The 23,006-nt window shown below is 41.4% G+C and overlaps 1 protein-coding gene across 1 annotated transcript in view; it reads left to right on the top strand.

The window, feature by feature from the left end:
- The first annotated feature begins 7,008 nt into the window (after positions 1 to 7,008).
- Positions 7,009 to 23,006, top strand: part of FAM3C (FAM3 metabolism regulating signaling molecule C) — a 28,109-nt gene continuing 12,111 nt past the window's right edge. The window contains exons 1-2 of the mRNA XM_065743518.1: positions 7,009 to 7,117; positions 19,985 to 20,049. Coding sequence (XP_065599590.1) covers positions 20,037 to 20,049 — 13 coding nt within the window. The 5' untranslated portion in view covers positions 7,009 to 7,117; positions 19,985 to 20,036. The remainder of the gene's footprint in view (positions 7,118 to 19,984; positions 20,050 to 23,006) is intronic.

Raw genomic sequence — 23,006 nt, 5'->3', positions numbered from 1 at the left:
TGAAGAGTATCAGAGGGCATTGGGGTTAACGGGGGAGGTGGCACTCCAAGTAATCTCAGAGGTTCTCACAGTTCTGGATCTTTCTGATTCTAGGCTGGGAAATGCTTAATGGTCTCTGGATAAATCAGTCTGGCCTGAAGCCAGCTGCATTTGGATCTGCTTTCAGAAGAAACAAAGCATGTTTGCTGCACATGTTTTATTTTTCACTTTCAAAGCCAGTCAGATATCTCTGTTACCAGTTCAGTAACAATCTGTGGTTAGAGCTACATTGTCAGCCCTTTTTCAGGGACATGCCTGTCAATATACAGTAAAGGACGTTATTTTCTGTGGTCTACCAAAGCACAACAACAGGGATGTAACGATCATCAATGTCTGCATTTTTTCTCTTACTTGTCATTTGAGGCTCAGGATGGTATCTGGCCATTCCATGCTGCTGATATGTGTATGTGAACTGGCAGAATACATAATTATAGAGGGTGCTCTCTATTTCTGGATAAAGTTTAATGATTTTTATTATAGTACCACCTAGGGCCCAACATTGTACTGGCTCTATCCAGAAGGCTGAGCTCCCTTGGCTTTTTGCCCCACCGCCTTCAAGCTATCTTGACAAGAAGGGATTCTCTTATTTCCTCTAGAATCGCAAAGACATGGCAATTAGTCATGACTGCTCATGATTGGTGAGACAAGAGCTGTTTTCTTGATTAAGCACTTAGGGGTGGGTGGTGATGGACAGACAGTCCATCACAGTCCACATTTGTCATGCAGTTACACAAGTGGGAGGAAAACAAAATGATGATGGAGGATAGAGGCATGTGACTTCTGGCAACAGGAGGACAGCTCCTATTCCACCTGCAAATCTGTATCTTTGGAATAGATTTAGTGCCCTGGCAGCAGCTGAGAGGCTGGAGGCTCCATCCAGCAAAGCAGAGCACCAACAAAGCCTGAACTCCCAGCGCTACATGGGGAAAGGAGCAAACCTTAGTGGAGTAAACTTCCTGCTGTGGAGGAGGATGTCTCTATTTGTGACTCGCTGGCTAAGGGAGGCTGTTTCTTGATGGGGCTTGAATCTTACGTATTGAAATAAAACTGTTAAGAGTTGTTGTGCCCTTAGACTTTTATCCTCTTCTGCTCTTCCATATGACCAGCAATGATACTGGCAAGAGAAAGCACTGAGCATATCAAGCATAATTACATGACTGGTTGTGAGGGTCAAAGCCAGGGGAGGCAAGGCAGTTTTCTCCTTGATCCTACTACAAAAAGAGAAATCGAGGTTTTGAGGGGATGTTGATAGATGCTGCAGATCATTGTCTGTTTGAGCAACTGGTATCAAGAATTTGTTTTGTTTTGTTTTGTTTTATGACTGTGGGTCTCTCTGAGTGTCAGTAATAACTGTGAAGAGACAGGATCCACCTGACAAAGTAGGGCACAAGCCACACTGTCAACTGGCTGAACAACCTGGTGAGGAGAGCTTTAAACGGGAAATGACAAGATGATGACCCACAATCAACTAAGGAAGTAGTGGACCACTTTGGCAAGCAAATTGCATGAGATGATGTGAACAAGACAATCTGTGATCAACAGAACAAGGTGAAAGAACCCCAATTAAGCAGATAAATATAACATAAATAAGCAAGTACTAATATCACAGTATTGCAGAGATATTTTTAATCATTAATTTTCAGGAGTATCAGCATGACTTGGTGCCCATCTGAAGTACTTGCACATCCATGCATGCAGCATGGATAAATAACAGGGGGAATTAGAGACTGCAGGAGGAACTATAAAAGTTGTGACAAGCAATAAGGAATTCAGCTGGAGACCAGTATCCCAGATGTACTAGTGTACACAAGAGACTGAATGCAGCACTGGTCAAATTCTTTATTAATGACCTGGATGGTGGGACAGAGTGCATCCTCAGCCCCTCAGCAAGTTTGCTGATAATACAAAATTGGGAGGAGCTGCTGACACTTCAGATTGTTGCCATGCAGGGGGACTTCAATAGGCTGGAAAGACTGGCAAACTGAGATTTCATGGACTTAAGGGATACACAAAGCCCTGCACTTGGGAGAACTAGCTCAAGCACCAGAACAAGCTGCAAAGCAGCTCCATAGAGAAGGAACTGGGAATCCTAGTGGGCACCTTTGAGCATGAGCTAGCAACGAGACCTGATGGCAAGGAAGGCCAAGAGTCTCTTGACTTGCATTAGGATGTGCCATCCACAGGTTGAGGGTGTGATCTTTTCGCTCTGTTCAACACTGACGATGAGGCTGCATCTGTAATGTGGGTTCCAGCCCTGGGCTGCCCAATACAAGTAAGACACACTTGCACTGGAGTGAATGCTCTGAATGGTCACAGGGATTATTAAGGCCTTGGAAAATCCTATATGAGGAGAGGGTGAGAGATCTGGGACTGCTTAGTCTGGAGAAGGCTCACTGGGATTTTCTCAATGTGTAGAAGTCAGAGGAGGGCAAGGACAGACAGTGAAAAAGGTGTAAGCAGGCTTTCAGTAGTTCTCAATGAAAAGACAGGAAACTATGGGTGCAGAAAGAAATAGAGGAAAATTTATTTAAGCATTAAAAAAAAACCCCACAAAACATTTTTACTATAAAATGCAACACATTGCCCAGAGACTGTGGAGTTCCCATCTTTGAAAATAATCAGAATTTGACTTCAGAAAGGCCAGAGCAGAGTGACCTTTTCAACTTCACGTGTTTCGTGCTACTGTGTCAAAACAGGTTAACTGAAGAATAGAAAAGTTTACAATTAGCAGGGACTACTGTTATTAACCTTGAGATGGAGGTTTTAAAACCTGTCAATTCTCTCACAATATGAAATATGACAATGTAAGAGCTTGTGTCACTCACCTGCATTTGGAATGCAATTCTACTGCACTGGTAAAGTGTATTATTAGCTTCTCACTCATTTTTATTAATGATTCCTGTAAACTAAAGACCTGTTACTGTACAATTAACAGATTGCAATGAAGGAGCAGCTATATTTAAATAAAGTGCCTGCAAGGAAAAAAAATTGAACAGTATTTAAAAAAAATAAACAGAAATAATATCTTGCTGAAACAAAGCATTAATAAACATGAACACAAGCTGTACATGCTTCCAATGAGAAAGTGTGGTACTTGGGTAAGTTTCATGGTGTGGAAAATCATGTTAATGCAGGACACTGAATATGAATGCTCACAGCCTCTCACAGTGTAACTCATGAATACACACAGTACTGTGTTTCTCTCAGGAGAGCTACAACTTCCAGCTGGTGATGCTAGTTCTTGAACAGAATGAGTATGACCTCGGTCTTATGGGTTCCTCAGAATTTACTCATCTTAAATGGCACCAGTGATTCTAAGGATTTCTAAAGTTCTTCAGGAGACTGTTTAAGTTCAGTAATGCTGTAGGCAGGAACCATGAGATCTCCACATCCACAGATTGACGTGTTGCCTGTGGTTGCCATTTCGCTCTTCATCACTGTGGGCACATCTCATTTGGTTCTCCAGCTCACTGCAAATCGCTTGTAAGTCCTCAAGCCAGAAATATTTCACTGCATCTGCACTAATAACTGTGTACCAGATGCCAAGACAAACATTCATTGGTCCAATATGGTAGAAAGGAAAAAAAAATTACCTTCCACTTCTGCCTAATTGGCATAATGTCCTTCCTTCATTGACACCAAACGGACCGTTTTCAAAAGAATATTATATTTCATAAAAAGTTAATGTCACCATATAAAAGGAGTAGCTTTTCTAATGTTCAGTTTTAGCAAACAGCATAGGACATTTCCCCTATCCCACGTTAACAATTTGTTTTATACTGTCATCAACATAGATGACTCAAATAATATTAGGTGTACTCTTGGGGAAGAAAATGAAAGAAGAAACCCTGTCATGTGAATATGACTTTATTTAAGTACTTGCAATTATATTGATGCCAGTGGAATTTTGCCTGCTTGCATACATATTTCCTTTCAGAATCAGATGCCCCTGAACTTGAAACAAAGATGGATATAAATAAAGAGAAAAGATTTAAAACTTTTGGGTTGCACCTGGAGCTTATTCTGATTTACTAAAGAAATAATAAAGGATGTAAAACATCAGTCAGGATAAGTGCATCAATGGCAAAAAAGTTTTTAGAGGTTTTCAAATCCATCCTCTGGACTCCAACTTTTATAGAAAACTTGATCACACCAGGAAGAAAGCTATGAAATTTTTAAGGAAGAATTTTCCATACATGTTCTTGCCTGTTTGAAAGCGACCAGAGAGGGGAAAGGAGTGGGCTTCAAATTGCATTTATACATTTTCATTTATATTTAAGTGACTGACAAGACAGCGAAAATCATATTTTTCAGTTGCTGCTACGTAAATTGCCTGAAGCATTCTCTAAATAATTTCTACTTTGTTTTATCTTTTCTTTTTACTTTATTTTTTTAAAGATCACCTAGGGCCTGCATCTTACTCATTTAAGATAGCACTGTGTTGTACTGATCCTATCAGATGTCAAGATAAGCATTTCCTATGATTGTGCTACTGTGTTAAGAAAATTAATTCTTAAAACACAGATTTTCCAAGCTTCAGAGAGTGAGGTGTCTGCCAGCACGCTGGGGCTGGCTCATTCAGAACTGCACAGAAAGATCAGCTAAGGCAGGAACATCAGTTTATAGTACATAAACGTAAAATTTATGCTTATGGTAAAATGTAGTTTTAAAAAGCCATCAGGAACTGCTTTCATAGCAAAACAAAATCAAAATTGGTGATTAGTAAACATATATTGTCAGGAGCAATAATCAGTGGCCTGAAGATAAAGTACCTGAAACTGCTTGCTTTCATACGTTATCTCGATTCAGTTTATACTCATTAGCCTTGGAGTGTTAAATAAGGCATGTGGAATTATGTAATTCTGTATTACTTAACTTTTCTGCAATTACTTGAAGGAAATGTTTTCATTTTCTTAAAATGAAAGTCATGCAGTGCTATAATTTCATTCAGTAAAAATTAATAGCTATGAGAGACGCAAGAAAGTAAGTTCTATGGACACTAGCAAAGTCTATGGACACTAGCAAAGAAACTCATCTGACTGGGGAGTTTCAGGTTAGGCCAACAAATTCATTTTTGTCCAGACTCTGTGTACCTGAATTCTTAAGATTCTTTGGTGTCTGATATTTGCAAATTAAATATTTACAGTACTTTGCTTTTTCTTTTGTTCTTGTTGGCTTTTTTTTTTTTTTTTTTTTTTTTTTTTTGCTTAAAGGTTAACTGGCAAATGATATTTAAGTGCCTCCAAAAGTAAAGCTTCCTGTTCATTGACATGAAAACTACAACAAATAGGATGCATTACCTACAGAGCAGCCCTTGTACAACACAGACTTGTTTAGATGAACAGTGTAATTAATACATGTCAGCAAACTTCTGTCAGCCTAATTCATAAAAGAGGGTCACTACTGCTCTACGCTATCCCAAGTTCCTCTAATTTTTGTGCAGGAGCTTTAGTGACAGGTAGCAATGGTATCTGTCACAGTGGTGCTTGTCCATACCCAGAGCACTGCACGCTGCAGTCAGTTGTCATACATTACTTTAAAACCACCCCATAATGCCAGTGGTTGTGATAACAACCAGAATGTAGAAGTGCTTCACTGTGGGGCAACAAATGATAAAAAGCATGTGTGCAAAGGTTACATCTGTAATGTCACTGTGTTTAGCTGATCATGTGATTTACCAAACACTGACTGTGATGCTTTGGTAACGAGTTCATCACAGCACTGTGCATAGTAGCCTCACACACAGGCACCTGGACTCAGAGCCTTCCTCGGCCATCATGGGTCTGAAGTAATCCCTCTTCTTTGGGCTATTGCCAGCTGCTCTATTTCCATGGAGCAGCAGAACTGTGGCTCATCACGCTCAGTGAGTTGTTAACAGTCACATAAATGATTGCTGATATTTAATCATAGCCATTCTCAAGTCTTACTTATTTAACTCTGAGAGATATATTCTGAGGTATTGCTTACTGTGCAGATAGTATTGTTTCCTCTTTTAATAATTTGATACTTACGTTATCTTTTCAAAATGTTTATTCCAACTGCAAACATTTTCTTATCAAAGACCCAACCTCCTTTACCGCACTGACCTTATGAGTCAGCTGTGCAGTGTCACCGGGTACGCAATCAAGAGAACACAGCAATAATATCAAATAAAGATAAATCCACAGCAAACATTTAGAAGTAATAACTATGAAGTCCTTCTTTTCTATTTCTTTGCTCCTTCTGACATTACTGCATGACTGAAACTTCAGTGCATTTAGGAGAACTTGCTGAGGAAATTACTTGGCCGCCAATTAAACAAGCATCCTGCACCCAGGAGCAGCTGGTATCAAAGTGCATTATTTTAAACCTGTCAGAAGAAAGATGTGTTGGCCAGAGGTGGTTAAAGTAAGACATGGAAGCTTCCTTTTGTCAGCTTGACTTTGATGACGAGTGATATGCCTTATATTTTGGCTGTGACTCTGTTCCCCACAAAGAAGAGAAGCACCACACTGATTTTGCAAAAAATGCTCTCTTTGTGGTTTGACAGCAGCATAATTGAGCCTGGCTGTCTGCTGTCTGAGTGCTTTCTGTGTACACCACCACAGCAACTGCCCAGCTGAGGGAGCTGCATCAACAGAACCCTTATTCCACGAAGTACAACGATGAGTGCACAGCCACCATGTCTGCCCGCGCACCAACTCACGGCGGGCGGGGTTAGATGGGTCCCAGCACAGAAAAAGAAGAAGATAAAACAGCAGCCACAAAGCACGGCTGAGGGGAAAAGATGAACTATTCTTTCTCGGGGTTCGGGTCCAGCCCGAACCGCCCTGTCATTCTGTGATCTCCAGCTGCCAGCACAACCGTCCCCGCCAGGCCTCGAGGCCGCGGATGGGGCGCGGCTGTGGGCGGCGCCGCCGCGGGCCCGGTCCGCCACCGGCAGGGGGCGGGCACGCCGCCTCCGCGCCTTCCTCTGCCCGTGCGGCGGCGGCAGCGCTTCGCTTCCTTCTCGGCCGGCGGCGGGCGGGCCGGGGCAGCCTGCGCGGCCGCTGAGCGGAACGGAGGCGCTGCGCGACGTGGCCGTCGCCGCCCATCGCAGGTAGGGGCCCGCGTCCTCCGCGCTCCGCTCCTGAGGCGGGGGTTCCTGCCCCGGCGGCGGCTGCGCCTCGCGTCCCTGTCCGTGCAGCCGGAGAGCGGCTCCTGCGGGAGCAGAGCGCCGAAGGCGGCGTTACGGCGCGCCGAGCCGGGCTGCTGTGGCACCGCGCACCGCGTGCTTTCGCTCTGGGCTTCTGAGGCTTTAAAGTAGGAAAAAGCTCGTCTGTGTGCTGCGAGTGCTTCCGCCCCTCCAGCTGTGTTGAAGCCTGAGCCGCTGGGCAGGCTGTGTAACTCGCTTCTCGTTCTGTTTTCTCACCTTTAAAAGTGTGATTGCGTGGTTTAAGCAGTAGTGACGACTCTTGACCTCTGTAAAGTATCCGTGTTTTGCTCTCTGTGCGTGTATGTAAGGAATATGAAGTAGCTTTATAATCCTGCGTGCCCTGTCTTGCCGTGCGCACCTGGATCCCAGGTGCTCTTTGCAGGATGGCAGCTCCTTTTCGGCTAACAAAGTACCTATCGATCCTGATATCCTGATAGGAGAATAATACAGGAAGAAACCAAACCCGCAGCGGGAACAGTTGGTTATTACATATACACAACTGTCGTATTTTAAAGCCTGTGAGGTAGGCAGGGTGTGACCGGAGCTCATGAGCAGCAGCCCCCTCCGGGTCCAGCCGGAGGGCAGTCCTGTTCAGCAGCACTTGTGGGGCTGTTGGCTGTCACAGTTGTTTCTGTGCGAAACAGGTTTTGTAACTTGCTTTAAGCCTGTTGCAGGCTTTTCCCACGTTAGCAGCTCGGTGTCATGCCTAGGCATGGAGGAGGTGCCTGCTTTGCGGCAGGCTGCTCTTCCAGCTGTGACCGTGTCACAGTGAGCACAGTGCAGATAGCTGAGTAGCAGAGTTGCCTCGCGGTGCCCGCAAATTGCTGCCTAGCCTCTCTAGATGCAGACCAAGTGGTTCAGGATCTGCAGGCTCTAACTATAAACAGAATGTTTTCAGTGCTTTAAGGAAAGGGTCAAAATATAGTCAGAGTTTGAGAATTTAATGGAACTTCAGTGAGCCGATGTTTAAAGTGTGAGCTGTTCTTGCTGGATGTTTTGTTTCTGTTTTTGTTTAGAATGCCAGGGTAGCATATGGCAGGGGGACTTTTTCCATAAAACCTCAAGAAGGATTGTACTGTGTAAGTTGCAAAAATAACGCTTTGATTATAGGTTATTTTGTAGCGTAAAATTAGGTGTCTGTAAGATGAATGTCTAGCAGACATAAGGGACTTGCTGCATAAGATTCAAATTATTCAAGTAGAAGAGATTTGTGTCCTCAGTTTTGAGGTTTTTCACTGAGATCTGTTTAGGAAGTTGAGGATTTAACGTATAATTACTGTAGATGTGTATGTTTGCTCAGCCAGTGGCCTGTTGCCACGGGTCTGTGACAATCATTTTGCTATCAGCAGCACTGGAATTACTGTGATTGTTCTGTAGCATAGAGTGAATAATTCCCAGGGATGTTCATAAATGATCTATTTTATGAAAAGGAAAATGTAGTCAGCAGTAGCTCCAACAAGTAACTAGGAGATCCAGGCTCTCAGTTTGATCTTCTGAAGGGCTGTGTTTAACTACAAATCCTTGCAGAGCCTTATGTTTTTCCTAAGGGTGCATGTATCCTGAGGGGACTTCAATTTTTCTTTCTTTCTTAAAAGAAGTAAATCTCGTTCTGTGTAATTAGTATCTCTCATTCTGCCCTTTATTAGTTGGGGTGCTTTTTGAATAATTTGTATCTTCATTTGCAAACAGAGCAATTTCTTGTTGGACAGATCTACTTCTTGTTGGAGCTCAGTGCCAAGAGGATATAGATGAGATCTCGTGGAAGAGGAAAGCAGCTTTGGAAGACTGCTAGGGTAAAGGGAGCTGCTGGAATGAACTGTCTGTTGCATTTCATCTGCAGAGCTGTTGAATTAGTTTTAATGGCAACAGTTTACTTTGTGTTTATATGTACAAAACCACAGTAGTTCTCTTGAGAATGTCTTGAGAGTCCAGTTAAAATCTTTATTAATGTTAAAATAGGTGATGTTTACAGCCTCCTTTCTCTTCAGGAAACTTGCCCTATTGTTGTGGCTGGCTGACTTTCTTTTCTTTTCCTGCCCTTTCAACAACATCAGGAGAGACCTTCTTCTTAATCTGCTGTGATAGCACCAGTTAGTTGAGTCGTCATTTCACAAACATTTAAGCTGGTGAAAGCTTGTACAGCTGCCATTAGAGAGCTTCTGACCTGCTCCTTGACGCATATTTCTGCTTCTACATCAGTGCTAGAGAAAGCATGTGCTCTCTGTCAACAAATGAATAACAGGATATGCTGAATAAAGCTACGTTCTGATCTTACTTAACAGACTATTGGGCTAGTTTGTCACTGTGTTATAGGAGAAAATGTCTTTTCAAAAATAAGAGGTGTGCTTAAAAAGTAACGTAGAAAGGGTGACAGTCATTCAGCTGAAGGCACTACAGGCCATAAATGCCTTTTGAGCCTTTATGGGAGGATGAGAAAGGGCTCAGCTTTAGTGTTGGCTTCTGAAAGGGGTGATTTTATCCTAATAGAAGCCCAAATAACAAGTGAAGGTCTCAGCTAGGTGAACCTGAGACAGAGGAGCATTCATACCTCTGTAATAGGGCTGAGCTTCTCCAGATTGAGCTCCATCCAGAAGGTGGTGATTTAGTGGGCATGGCAGTTGTGGGTTGATGGTTGGACTTGATTATCTTAGAGATCTTCTCCAACTGTAGTGGTTCTGTGGCTGATGTGCGTGGTGTTGGCAGCTGGAAGGTTGTACCCAGTTAGGAGGTGGTTATGGGTTTTTGTTCTGGTACTTTTGCGTTCAGAAACTAGTCTAAGGATGCAGTATTTCTTGCTTTCTCTGTGTATCTCCTGTAGAAAGAGGTGAGTCACTGGAGCTATGAAGGAGTACCTCTCCAGCTCTGAGTGCTTTCTGTCCCATCCCTCGCAAATGGCACACTGCTAACATGGACCAGGAGCACCGACTTGCCTGAACCTCAGGAGCCCTGCAATTCTAAGTACATCATGCAGAGTGATGGTCATTAGTTAGTGACAGCAGTCTGATATCTGCAACGTGACCCTATAGTGCAGTGTCCTGTAGTCCTGGTGTGGTCATGCTGTGTGCTGGTGCTGCTGTGCTACCCGTTCTCCCCAGAGCTGCTATCCCTGCAGGTGCTTTCTGCAGCCAGTGGCACACAGCAAAGGTCTGAACATAGTGGAGCTGTACCTGGCAGATGAGAGTGGGCTCAGTGTTGTAGCAAGGGATCCTCGCCCCTTACAGGAAGAGGAAGGAGAGGTAACAACAGCATTTTGAGCAGCAGCAGTTGCTGTGGAGTGCTTTCCTCAGAAATGCATCCCAGCTTCTTAGCGAGCAAAGGTTAAAGCTCTGCTTCTGCATATAGCCTCCTCAGTTCATGCTGACCTTTTGTTAAAGAAGCTTAAACGATTAGTAGTATCATTTTTTTTTTCCTCTTGTCTGTGTTGGTGTCCCTTGCTGCTCTCAGTACCCATAATGCTATCTGCCTTTCAGAATCCCTTGGAGCTCCCTGCATGGCTCTGCAGTGTTGGTGTACAGCTCTGTGGTGAGGTCAGTGTGGTTCTGTGCAGCGTATGAATCTCTCTCTTTCAAGAGATGATGAAATCATTTTGGCATCTTAAAGTTAGTACGTAGAATATGGTTACACTTGTATGGATAATAATGTGGAGAAGTAACTCGATCATTCCGCAGTAAATTTGGGCCTGTAGAGGAAGTGTTTGAAATGCTCTTTTTCTGTTCTGCTTTTATGATGCCTCTATTCCAAATAGGCCCCGGGGTGAAGTGGCACGCTGGAATCGTAGCCTCAAATTTCTGTGGTGTCATATGCAACTGGATCAAGTCACAGTGTTTATTTGCATGTTAATTGCTTTTCAGACCTATAACCTTTCTGTTCGGTAGCTCTATTGAGAATTGCTGTAAAGAGGAGAGTGAAGTGCATGGTAGCAGTGCATTATTCTGCTATTTTTTTATTGGCAGGAAGATGTACATTTGAAACATATACTGTATTGTGGCAATGCAGTGTCGATCCAATGAGACCTCGTGATCTGGCAGATAGAATGCATTACACTTCTTTTTTAATTGTTGGTGTGGAATGGCTATACAGATTTTGCTGTATGATGAAATGAAGTTGGACACTTGTTTCTTAACAAAACAAAACAACAAGTCAGTATTTGAAATGGCGTAGCTTCGCCAGTGTTTTGGTTACAAAGTAGTTGGTTTGTATTGTGAGAAGAAATAATGTTAAACCTCTCACCTCCTCTGTTATAACTGCTCTGGGACTTAGCTTCGTCCCACAGCAGTAGCTAGAAGTGAAGTGAGTGAATGAGGTTTGCAATTTGTCCTCAACAATTTTATCTATCTGAATTTCTCTGCAATTTTATCCAATCCTGTGAAATACTAAGGCTAAAATTCTCTGTAATAGGGGGTTCTTTGTAATAGGGCCATCAGTAGCTATAAGACATTTGTTTTCATCACACTTAAATAGCATGAATTTCAGGGACCTTAACTGAAAGCTTGTTTAAAACAAAAAGTACAGATTGGTGATATTTTGTATGATATTGTGGAAGAGTTCTCAAGGTATGGTGTGAGAATAGCCTATTGTTAGTGCTCTGCAAAGATTGTTCTGTAGCCCTTTTCTTTTAATGAAAGGAATGTAGATTGAGTTATGTTCTTAGTGGGAAAGAACACACCTTAGTGCTTTTATCTCAGACTTCTCAGGATTCAGGAGGATTTTCCTGTTAGGGAGACTTGTAGTGTGTGTGTGTGTTGCGTAAGGTGACAGTGCTGGGTTGATGCCAGTGGCAGGAGCTTGCTGGTCAGTAATTGGACTTCTCCTTTGGGAAATGTTTGTTTTGCACATCAGGTATCAAGCCACTCTTGCAGAGTCATGTTTCTTCTCAGATATATTTCCTTTCTTACAAGTGAAACCGCATAGCAGTGTGAGCAAGGTGGGTAATTCTGCTACAGTTGCACATCCTGTTTTTAATTTTGGAGTATGGTCTGGCTTCATCTGCTGAAGGTGTCTGAATTTCATTTGGCAGAAGTAAAACAAAATCTTGTTTCAACAACCAAACATTTGAGGTCTAGGGGAGTGTTGTTAGAATACCAAGATGAATGCAGTGCAGGTGGTGTCATTTTTTGTAAGGTCAGTTGCCCCTGAGTTGTTCTGTGTAGACAAGCGGCCAACCTCTGTGTAGAGCTTGGCCATAACCACAGGGAATTTGAATGAATATAGGAGTAATAGTAGGGAAAAAACTGCTTGAGTGAGAGGCTTATTAGGAGGCACAACTGATGCATTCCCACACAATAAAAATTGAAATACAGTAGTTACTTTAAGATAATTCATTTTTTTGTCTTCCCTTCAGTTCCGTTTGACATTAAATACATTTTGCAAAGGTGGTGAAAGTCTACTGTTAGTCTAGCATAGGGATAAGCAGTCATCTTGGTAAGGAAATACATCTTGTTTTTAAATGGATCCTATTAGCAGCTTAGGTTTCTACTGGGTTAGAGTTGGAATGATCTGTATAGTCTCCGCTGTTTTGTTCATGGGATACAGTAATTCAGGTTGGCACAACCACTGGTTAAAACAAGAGCTCAGGTAAATGTAGCTAAAGCTAACCCTGAAATACGTGATTCACTTTGTAATCTCAGGTAGAAAACCACCACCACTCTTGTGCTTGAACACAGCAGACTGCAATATCTGTTAACAGAGGCTGTGTTAACGAAAGTTTGCTTTACTTGTTAAGCTTCACCAGGTGTGAAAACGTCAGATGGCATTTTTTTCTGTGGTGTTTTTTCTGACAGGAGAAAAAAGTCCATCTGTGGATCACTGAGGAAGGCAGTCTGTGCTGCAAAAAGAAAACTCTTTCCTAATCTAGTTGTGACTCAGAAATAAAACAGCTCAAGTTGCTAGTTTTCCTTCTGTATTAATCAATTCTGATTGCTCATCTAATTGTATTCCAGTGAACTTGATGATGCTATAGGTATGCATAAAAACAGATACAGTAAAGGAAAAAAGGAGTAACAATATTTGACTATTTTCAAAAACACTTGTTTAGGTGAGGATAAAATTCCCTCTGAATTTAATTCAAAACATCTCAGGTTGATACAGATTCAGTATTACTTGCCTGGTTACAAGTTTGCGTGCAGTTGAGTAGAAATACCCATTCACTGTTGAAGGAGGTGCTGACTTGCTCCTTGCAGACTGCTGCCCAGCTGATCAGGCTCACCTCTTGTTTGTCCTTAGTTGTGTGGTGATTTACATCCTTCTGTTCCTTTCTTGTTTAACCTCGTGGATGAGACTGCTTAAAAAAATACATATTTTATTTAGAATGTTTTAGTTACAAATAGGTAAAAAGCTGCCAGTGGATATTAAGAACAGTCCAACTCAGCATCTTTTAAAACATTTCTTAAATTACATCTTAATGGTAAGAGACTGGGGTGTCTGTTGCATGCTTTTCTCACCTGCATGCTGCCTTGCAAAGCAAACCTGATTCTTTTAGCATTTGGTTGTGAAATGTAATTGTTATGTAGATTGTTCCATTATGCTTTAAGGTAGGTTAGGGGGAAAAAAAAGTATGTGCAGGATCTCAATTAAGACTTTAGATGACTTGTAGCACAGCACAATATTTACTTTTTGCTTTGCGTGCAGCACCCCTGTTGATATAGTTCACAATGAGCAGTTCTGTTTTTGCATAAGTACCTCATCATTTGTTTTTGCAGCAGTATCTTATCACTGACCCTAGCATTAGAGAGCTGCCATATGCTCTCAGATCCTTTTCTGCATTACTGCTACTTATTTTGCTGCAGTTGATGTCCTTTATTGTATTGCTTTCTGCTTTTTAAAATATTGCTTTGTTGGTTTTTTTGCACCTTTTACTAATCAAGGAAGATCAGGATTAGAAGATTAGAAGATCAGATTCAGAATTATCTTGGCCTTCTAAATTCTTGCTTCACATCTGTTTGTTTTTGTGCTTCAGTTTCATAAATACTGTCTAAATGCATTATCAAATTGCTTGTGGATGTACTGTTATCTGGGAAAATGAGAATGCAGTGTGCTGATTTACATGTTTCCTACTATCCATAAAACATGTATTGCAATTCTATTTGGGGAAAAAAAACAAACCAACAATACAAAAAGCTTAAAGCACTAGCCACTTGCAATCTGCTGATGATTTTAAAACAAAGTAGGACAGAGACTGTGCCCAAATGAGATGAGTGTGCCCTGGTGGACAAGAAAGCCAATGCATTAAAAAGAGCGTGGCCAGCAGGTTGAGGGAGGTGATCCTTCCTCTCTACTCTGCCGTGGTGAGGCCTCAACTAAAGTATGGTGTCCAGTTCTTGGCTCCTTGGTACAGAAAGGGATTTCCAAGAAAGAGTCCAGCAGAGGGCCACAAAGATAATAAAGGACATGGAGCCACCTCTCTTATGAAGAAGGAAAGGCTGAGAGACCTGGGTCTGTTCAACCTTGAAAAAAGAAGACTCAGAGGGGATCTGATCCATGTCTATAAATACCTAAGGAGTGGGAGGCAAAGGGATGAGGCTGGACTCTTCTCAGCGGTGCATGGTGATAGGATGAGGGGAAGTGGCCACAAACTGAAGCATAGGAAGTTAAATATGTGTGGGAACTTCTTCACAGCGCAGTGACGGAGCAGTGGCACAGCTGCACAGAGAGGTGGTGGAGTCTCCTTCTCTGGAGACATTCAAGACCCACCTGGACGCCTACCTGTGCAACCTGGGCTAGGGAGCTGCTTTGGCAGGGGGTTGGACTCCATGATCTCTGGAGGTCCCTTCCAACCCCTACAGTTCTGTGATTCTGTGATAAAGAATTGTCCACACTGAGTTGAATTCCCCTCAGTACAGAAATCTGGGCTTCCTTCAGTGTTGTAAGTGTGACGGTATTTAACAAAACCATTTGTGTGCCTGTATGTGTGCTTGTATTTTAATGGCTACTATAGCTAAAACACTTTCCTCTTGCGCCCTGTTTCTGTGAAGCAAATGACTTGCTCGATGTGCATCAACTACCTGAACTCAGGAAGACCCCAATCTTAGCATAATAGATAATTCAGAACATCTAATAAAATCTGATGATTTGTGGCAGGAGTATAGGGTTATAGTTTTCCAAAATGAAGTTATACTGTAAGCTTCCTTTGTGAAGTTTCTGGCGGAGTTCCCTCAACAGATCCCTTCTAAAAGCAGATATTTGCCACTCTATAGATTGAAGGTAGTATTACTGTAAAAGAATATACACAGCAGCTCCATGGGTGTATATTGAGTTTGTCAGATTTTCATTGTCATCCCTAACAATTTATCAGAAAAGTGGAGCTATAAACAAGAAGTCCACTGATACTGATTGAATAGTAAAACATAAGGTGGGGAAAGCACTTTATTCTTTCTTTTCTCTATCATTTTATTTTCTGTTAGTTTCTTCTACTTTTATATGAAGCTCTGTGTAGCATTTTGGGCTGCTACTTGGAAGGGCTTTGACGGAGGATATCACAGCATCTGGAAACTGTGCCTGCCTCAGGAGAAAATACAGTGCATGAGGATTTGTGGAGGAGAAATAAGCAACCAGTAATCTCAGTTCCCAACTATCTTTCCACATATCTATTCCTTAGTACTTTGCAAAGAGAATAAATAGCTCTTTTCTGCATGGATATGCATGCAGCTTCATGCAGAGATCGGGACAATGGCATGATGGTGTAACTTCTTGGCTTCTCCACTTCAGTGAACTCTCTGTCTTTTGCTTTCTGTTCTGGAGGAGTTATTACTCAACCTGTGCCCCTGGCTGTAGAGAAGGAGGAGTGTTTAAACACCCTAATGTGGCTTCCTACCTGGCTGCTGTTTTCCTGCTATTTTTTCAATGAGTAGATCAGATTCTCCCACTTCAGTGAGAAATTTGTGTCAGTTTAACTAAGAAGGCATTCTCCTCTTATCTTCTGCTGCTCAGTGCTTCAGTTTTAGGTACTGGAATTTTATCATCTTACTGAATCAGCACAGCTGAATAGCTGGTTGGTATCATCTAGACCCTACAAGCAAAGTATCAGCGAGCTACTGACCCTGCTCTGATCCAACAGCCTGTAGACCACAACCTCTTTATATTTTTATGTTCTGTAAGGTATTCAGGGTGTGGATAAAGCTTCCTGTAGCCAAGAGATCGCTGGTCTGAACTTTTTGCCACTGATTCTTCTGTAAATGTTGGCTTGTGTAAACTGGACTTTACAAGTGACAGGGACCTCTCTTAAACAGATGTGGTTGTTCTGATGAGAAGACATGCCTGCACTGTTAGTGCTGAGTGGGATCAAAGGAAAAGGAAAGCATGGTCCTCAGGCCTCATAAGAAATTGCACAAAGCTTCTTTTGACAAAGTGGGAATGTTGGGAATTTAATAGGCAATAGGAAATCTGCAGTGATGCTCATCTTACGCAAGAAAGCATGTGCCTGGTACAGAGATTTGAATGTACTGTTAATGAGTAGAATTTGTTCTGACTATTAGAATGCCTTGGCTCCTGTCCATGGTAGATATAAACCTGCAGTTCTTTCTCCTCCTTTTTGTGTAGCATCTGAGAAATAATAAATTCCTTTTACTTAAAGTGGAAGAAAGCCAGCTTTTGAAAATACTGCTTTTAAATGCTTCTGTAGATAAGCTTCTCTTTCAAGGCACTTGAAGGATTTGTTGGTGTCTTTTCACCATCCCATGTATATTCTTTGATGGGTGTACCTCTGCGTACTGCTCTGAGAAAACCATCTGGAGTGGGGGTTAGGAGGAATCCATGTTTTACACTCATGCACTATAAAGCTTCCCCAGATCCACCTGCTTTTGACTTAGAGCTCTTGTTCGCTTCTGTTACCATGTTCTTCCTGGCCCCTGTGTCTGAAACAGGTTTTGCTTTATTTATCAACAGTCTGCCTGTGGATCCTGTTAGAGGCTGTACCTCCTGCATGCTAGATACGGTAGATACGAGCCTTGTTGTACTACTTAAGTAAATTATGTTGGGATAGTAATGAAATGGTTGCTTATATTATCAGACATTTGTAAGTCAAGCACATACTTTGGTTGTAATGTTCATGTCCCTGCTTGATTGGAGTGTTATGTCAAACAAGAGGAAAAAGTTTGTTTTGGTTTGGGTTTTTTTTTTTTTGTTCGTTTCCCTAGTTGTTTTTGCTTTACCTGATTTTGAAATCATTTGAAAGAAGGTCTTTGTTGCTGTTCTTATGCATCTGAGCCTGAGCTAGCTCAGTTTAATTCTTGTTTTTAATGTTTTTAAACTATATCAAACAAAGCACTTTTAGAAATTCCTAATCCACTTTTATATCATGCCTAAATTTCAATTACGAAATCTATTAAAGTTGCAGAGTAACAGTCAGTGAGTGTTCATAATGGATAAATTAAAAATCAAAAGGTAAGATAGTACTGTAGTGGAAAATGACATGGTGTTCATAAGTTAACTTCTCTTGCAGTTGGAAAATTCTGTGCAACACATGTCTGTACTGCAGTGTTCCTCTATTCTATAGATAAAAAGAAAAGGCATCACTTATTAATAAGATGCAGTGGGGTATTATTCAGGAAAGGAGTATGTAACTTAAATTGCATTCAAATTGAGATGTAATCATTTTCATTTTTTCCAAATGGAAGAAGCATTTCCAGCTTAAGACAAAGGAGCGCATTATCTGATTGCAACATGAGATGACTGGGGTCAGTGGACACAAATATTGGGATGAAGGTATTCTGTAGTAGAAGTTGCATGATATGTTCATTTTGTATTTTTGTTTATAACCAAGTGAAAAGAGGGAACTATTTCTTCAGTACCAACTTAAAACAATCTTCTGGTTATTCAGACTACAGGCAGTGCTTGTTTAAGCCTTGGTAAATTTCCAAGGGTGGGGAAGAGGGACAAAATAACTTAGAAAAAATACTCATTCAAACGCTAATGAATATTTGCCCTATCAGTTGGTTGCTGCTTTTAATTACTTGTTCTTTACTTGAGAATATTCCTGTGGACATCAGAAGGACGTTGTTGCAGGACTTCGTGGGTTCTGCTTGTGCAGGCCTGGAGAAATAAGGCATTATGTGCTGTGTAAAATGCCAGGTTCTCTTTTCCTTCTTGGAAGAAGGACAGATATGGATCTTTCACTGAAAAAAGATGCTATGGCTATAGATTACATGTGGATATAATTATAACAGATATACCGTGTTCTTAATATGCTATGAGATTTTCTCTTTTAAATAAACCATAAGCTGTGGGTCATAGTGATGGTGTCTTTGGCAAAGACTATCCAGGCACATAGATGATTCACCTTGCAGATACTGATTCAAGTGAAGGCAAAAAAGTTGTTTATATTCTATTTTCTTCCCTGGCATAGACTATGAGAGCTGTCTGGGCTTTGGTGGTGCTATCAAATGATTTGAATTTCCTGACTTCTGGTAGTAGCTTTTCAAATAATTTCTAAAGATAGGTTGTTTTTTTTTTTCTTTCTTATTTTCAGAATCGTGGGGTAGGACTGCAGAGCATTAGATGTGATGCAGCTTTTGATTGGTGGGTGTGGGACAGCTCCTTCAGTTCTTAAACATGTTCAAATTCAGCCTTGGTGTACGTAATCCAACTAGATCACTGAATGCCAATAGGTCTTTGCCTTTTTTTACTAATCAGAAGGCCATACTGACTACAGGCTGTTAGTTGTCTGAAGACCTAAAATAATTTTGGAAGTAACAGAGTTCTTTCCTTATGATTGTAAGAATAGAGGCAACAGTGTGCTACCTCAACTGTTTTGCTTCCAAGCAAAATTTAACTGGAGTTAATTTAAAAAGTAAATTAGGTGCTTAACTTGCTTAAAATTGTAAAATGATCTGCTGTTTCTCCTGGATTTATGGTACTTTGTGAGTGAAGGTTACTGTGTTTGCCAGAACCAGCAGTGCTGGGAGTGCCCGGGGATGCATATGGTTGACTGCTTTGTGCTCCTTGAATGAGGAGCAAGGAGAGCCTTGGTGCCAGATGTACAGAGCTGGCGTGGCATGTGCCTGGTGCAGCCAAGGACCTTGCCATTGAATGGAGCCAGCAGCAGAGAGTGAAGCACTGGGTGCAGACCCAGAGCTGTGGAAAGCAGGTGGTGTGTTTGAAGAGAGTCTGAGGGGGAGGTTGTGGCACGTTTTGACTTCATGTAGCAGCAGGCTCTTCTAAAGAAGAAACTTCATGGTATTTATGTGGCCTTTGCTCAAAAGCAGTGATTTTCCTTTTACTCTGAAATAGTTCTTGGGTTGTTGCTTCTGCCACTGTTGACCATAAGGTGCATCTTATGGATGTAGCTGTGGGTGACAGATGTGTTGGTGCTCTTCTGTAACACACAGGTCTTTCAGTTCCATTGTACGTAGTTTGTGCAGTATCCCAAAGGACAAAATGCTTAAATATTTTCTCTTGAGTATGTTTTGCTACATTAGATCAGTGAATATCAACTGAACATCCAGATGTCACTAGGACTCTGGAGCAACACTGAAGGAATTACTCGCTTTTAACTTGCGGCTTTAAGAATTAAAAGACTGCTTAGTTGCAGCATTGTTAAATACTTGCCATGGGTTAGTTAACAGAATGAAAGATTTAGGATGGCTTGTTTTATAGAGAGCAAAGGAAAGTGATGCCATTGAAGAGATCCACCTTGTCTCCTCTTCCCTTTACTGTGTTAAGAGTTAATTGTTCAGGACAATCATTACTGGCTAGAAAATCCATGGTATTGCTACAGTTAACACATCATAAAATTACTTATTTGATTGCAATTACATTTTTTCTTTTTTTTTTTTGTAGGTGGCTTTTTTTTTTTAATGCAGTAGTGTCATTACCTGGCTGAAGACTAACCATGAGAATAGCAGGTAAGCATGCTCAATGAAATCAGTGTTTTGTTGTTGTGGAGCAAGGTTGGACAGCTTTATCAAGTTGTGACAATAATAGAAGGTTTTAAAGTAAACGGAACAGCAGCTCCTGTTCTGCCAGTTAACTGAAACTTGTCTGAGAATTTGGGATGGCTTAAAAGGGCACAGCTGGTTACAGACATTTCAGCTCACCGGCAGTGGCTGCTTAAGGTGCCATGACATGATCTTCTTTGGCTACTGATCGTGTGGGATGAAAGAATAAGGAAATAGTGTATTAATGGCTTCTTTCCTGCTCCACATGACAACCAAGAAGTGCTGTGCGCTTCTTAAATACAGTGTCTGAAGCTTCCAAAATGGTTACAGAGAGTTTGAAAGCTATAAAGCCTTTTAGTAGAGGTAAAATACTTTAGTACAGCGTTTGAGAAACTGATTTCATTACATAGAAGGTATAGCAGTTATAAAAATAAGATCACATTGCCAGTATAATATTACAAGAAAATATTACTTCAGGCACTTCAGAAGAGTAGCCTGTACACTTGTGAGCAGTCTTGACTTTCTGATGCATTGCGCTCTAATCAAAAACGATTATTAATGTTGCAGAAGGAACATCTGCTGAGTTCCCGAGGAGTCAGCGACACTTTCTTTTCCAGGAGGGTTGCACGTTACCCTTGCTGATGAAATTAGTCTTTTTTTTTTTTGTCACTGTTAAGGCAGTTGTTAGACAGCGTCCTTACAGAGCCCCAGTGAGTGTAACAGGGAGCAACTCATTAAAGCAAAACTGCTAAAGAACTGGGAGAATGCTGTAATTTTTAAAATCCTGACAAATGCTCTGGTAGATGACTTTTCTGAACCTTTCTTCTTCCCCATTCCAGCCAATTATTTTTGTTACTAAGACCTACAAACAGAAAGATATGACAGCTCATATAGAACATTGAACCTGTTGCAGACAGGCTTGCTTTCCTTCAAATACTGCAAGGATATTCAAGGAGATTTCCTACCTCCCTTAGTAAAGGGAGCACTTAAAATTCAATTGAGAGGGTCAGGATATAGGGGGAGAGATCAGCTGTGCTTATGCTGAGTACTGGTTTATCTTGCATACTGTCTACAGAAACAACGTGCTCTTTAAGTACCAATTCCCAAAGTCTGATACCATCTTATCTTGCGTGAAGTTACTTTCAAGTCCTTTTTTCTCCTTCTTAATGTACATTCAGATCATGCATTTTCTCTCGTTCTTGCCTGTGGCTCCTTTTTCTTCAAATGCAATTGTCTTTGGGGTTCTTTTGCAATACTTTTGAATTCAGTTTGCATCTGTGTTTTCTTACATAGTACACGTATATTCCCATATGCAATGGGAGAGGAAGTCCAAACTGCAAGCAAAGTCGTATCTTTATTTTTTTGTCTCCTTTTATTTTTTTCTCTCCTTCTTATGAAGTAATCTGTCTATTTTAAGATTTTCCAAACAGCCTAGTTTAGGATTTGAAGGAGCGCATAATCTTTTTTTCTGAAGGATTTATTTGGCTGGCCATCTGAGGAACAGAAGTGTGCTGTAGTGTTTCTCCTTCCAAACAATTCTACATACTGAGCTGAGCTAGGAAGATGGGATGTTCATCAGATGCTTTCTTATTTAACTACTGCTGTCAGATGGTTGTTAATATACAATAATCTGGGAGCAAAATATTCTGTAAAATCTGTTGCTGACAGTGGCAGGGTTCATGGTGGTACCCCATACGTAGGTTTCCGTTTCAGATTTAAGTTGCTGTGGTTGTAGACTTCTGTTTGTGGCTGCTTTTTTTTTCTAGGAGGTGGCTTGACCACTCAGTGCTGGGTTAAATTAGGCTTGTTAAAACCTTAAGTTATCTGATTCCAAAACATATTAAAAATGGGAAAGGTGAGATTTTGATTTTCATTACTTTTTAAATTAGAACTTTAACATTTTCTTACTCTTGTTGGAGACCAGAAGTTTAGTTATTTTTAAGCTAATCTTCAGACCTGACTGGCCAAAGCAGCAAAGCTACAGTGTATCAACAGTTCCCTAATCACTCAGTCTAGTTATACATTAAAACAGAGGTGTGTTAATCTGAGGGGAAACACAGAAAGGGAATATTTATAAACAGTTAGAAACATATACCTGCTGCTAAGAACAGGGAAGTGAGATTTGAGGGAGCACAACTTTCCACTTGGGACAGCAGCCACCAAAGTCAGCTTAGTTCACCTTGTTAAGCTGAGTTTTCATACAAAAAAAGTCTGGTTTCTCTTGGTTTGGATGTAGGTAAACTGTGATGTCAGGCAATGTGGCATGAAACACAGAGAAAGAACAAGGTGGGGTTTCATGTCTGAGAGCAGGGTGTGTGTCTTGAATCATGAGAATGCTGTGAGAACAACTTGAACATAAGCTGAAGGACAGGAGGTTTGAATAAATGCATGCTCAAGAACTAAATACAGAGGCTGCAAAACTTGTTTTCAAGTGACGATAAGAAAGTAGAATAGATGTCCTGTTTTTGAAGATAAATTGGCAAAACAGATGCCTCAGCTCAGTGTAACATCAGTTTGGGCTACCTCCACCTTAAAGGTTGGAAAATTACAGTGAAGCCGTCAGCGCGCTGCGGCCGAGCTGCGTGTGGGTGCTATGGGGCTGTGCATGTGTGCTTATGAACTGCAAGAGCATGAGCAGATGGAGCAGTGTGTTTCCTGCATCAGGAGAGGAAAACAAACCAGGTATGATGCAAAGGGGGAATGAATCCATGCATGCAGGACACACGTGTGACATGCTGCCCAGGGGGGTTGTGGAGTCTCCTTCTCTGGAGATATTCAAGACCCGCCTGGACACCTCCCTGTAATATTAGCTTTAATCCCACATCCAGCAGAGATGTCAATCATTTCGTGGAATTTCTGTGCATATCCTTGGAATTTAAAGGCCTTGCACATACATGCTACAACTACATATGTAACGAAGACTC

This window comes from Cyrtonyx montezumae, unplaced genomic scaffold (genome assembly GCF_038088225.1).
Source record: "Cyrtonyx montezumae isolate F1298 unplaced genomic scaffold, pur_monq_1.0 scaffold_3, whole genome shotgun sequence".
NCBI lineage: Eukaryota > Metazoa > Chordata > Aves > Galliformes > Odontophoridae > Cyrtonyx > Cyrtonyx montezumae.
The sequence above is the reverse complement of the archived record's forward strand: the minus strand, read 5'-3'. Positions and strand labels throughout refer to the sequence as shown.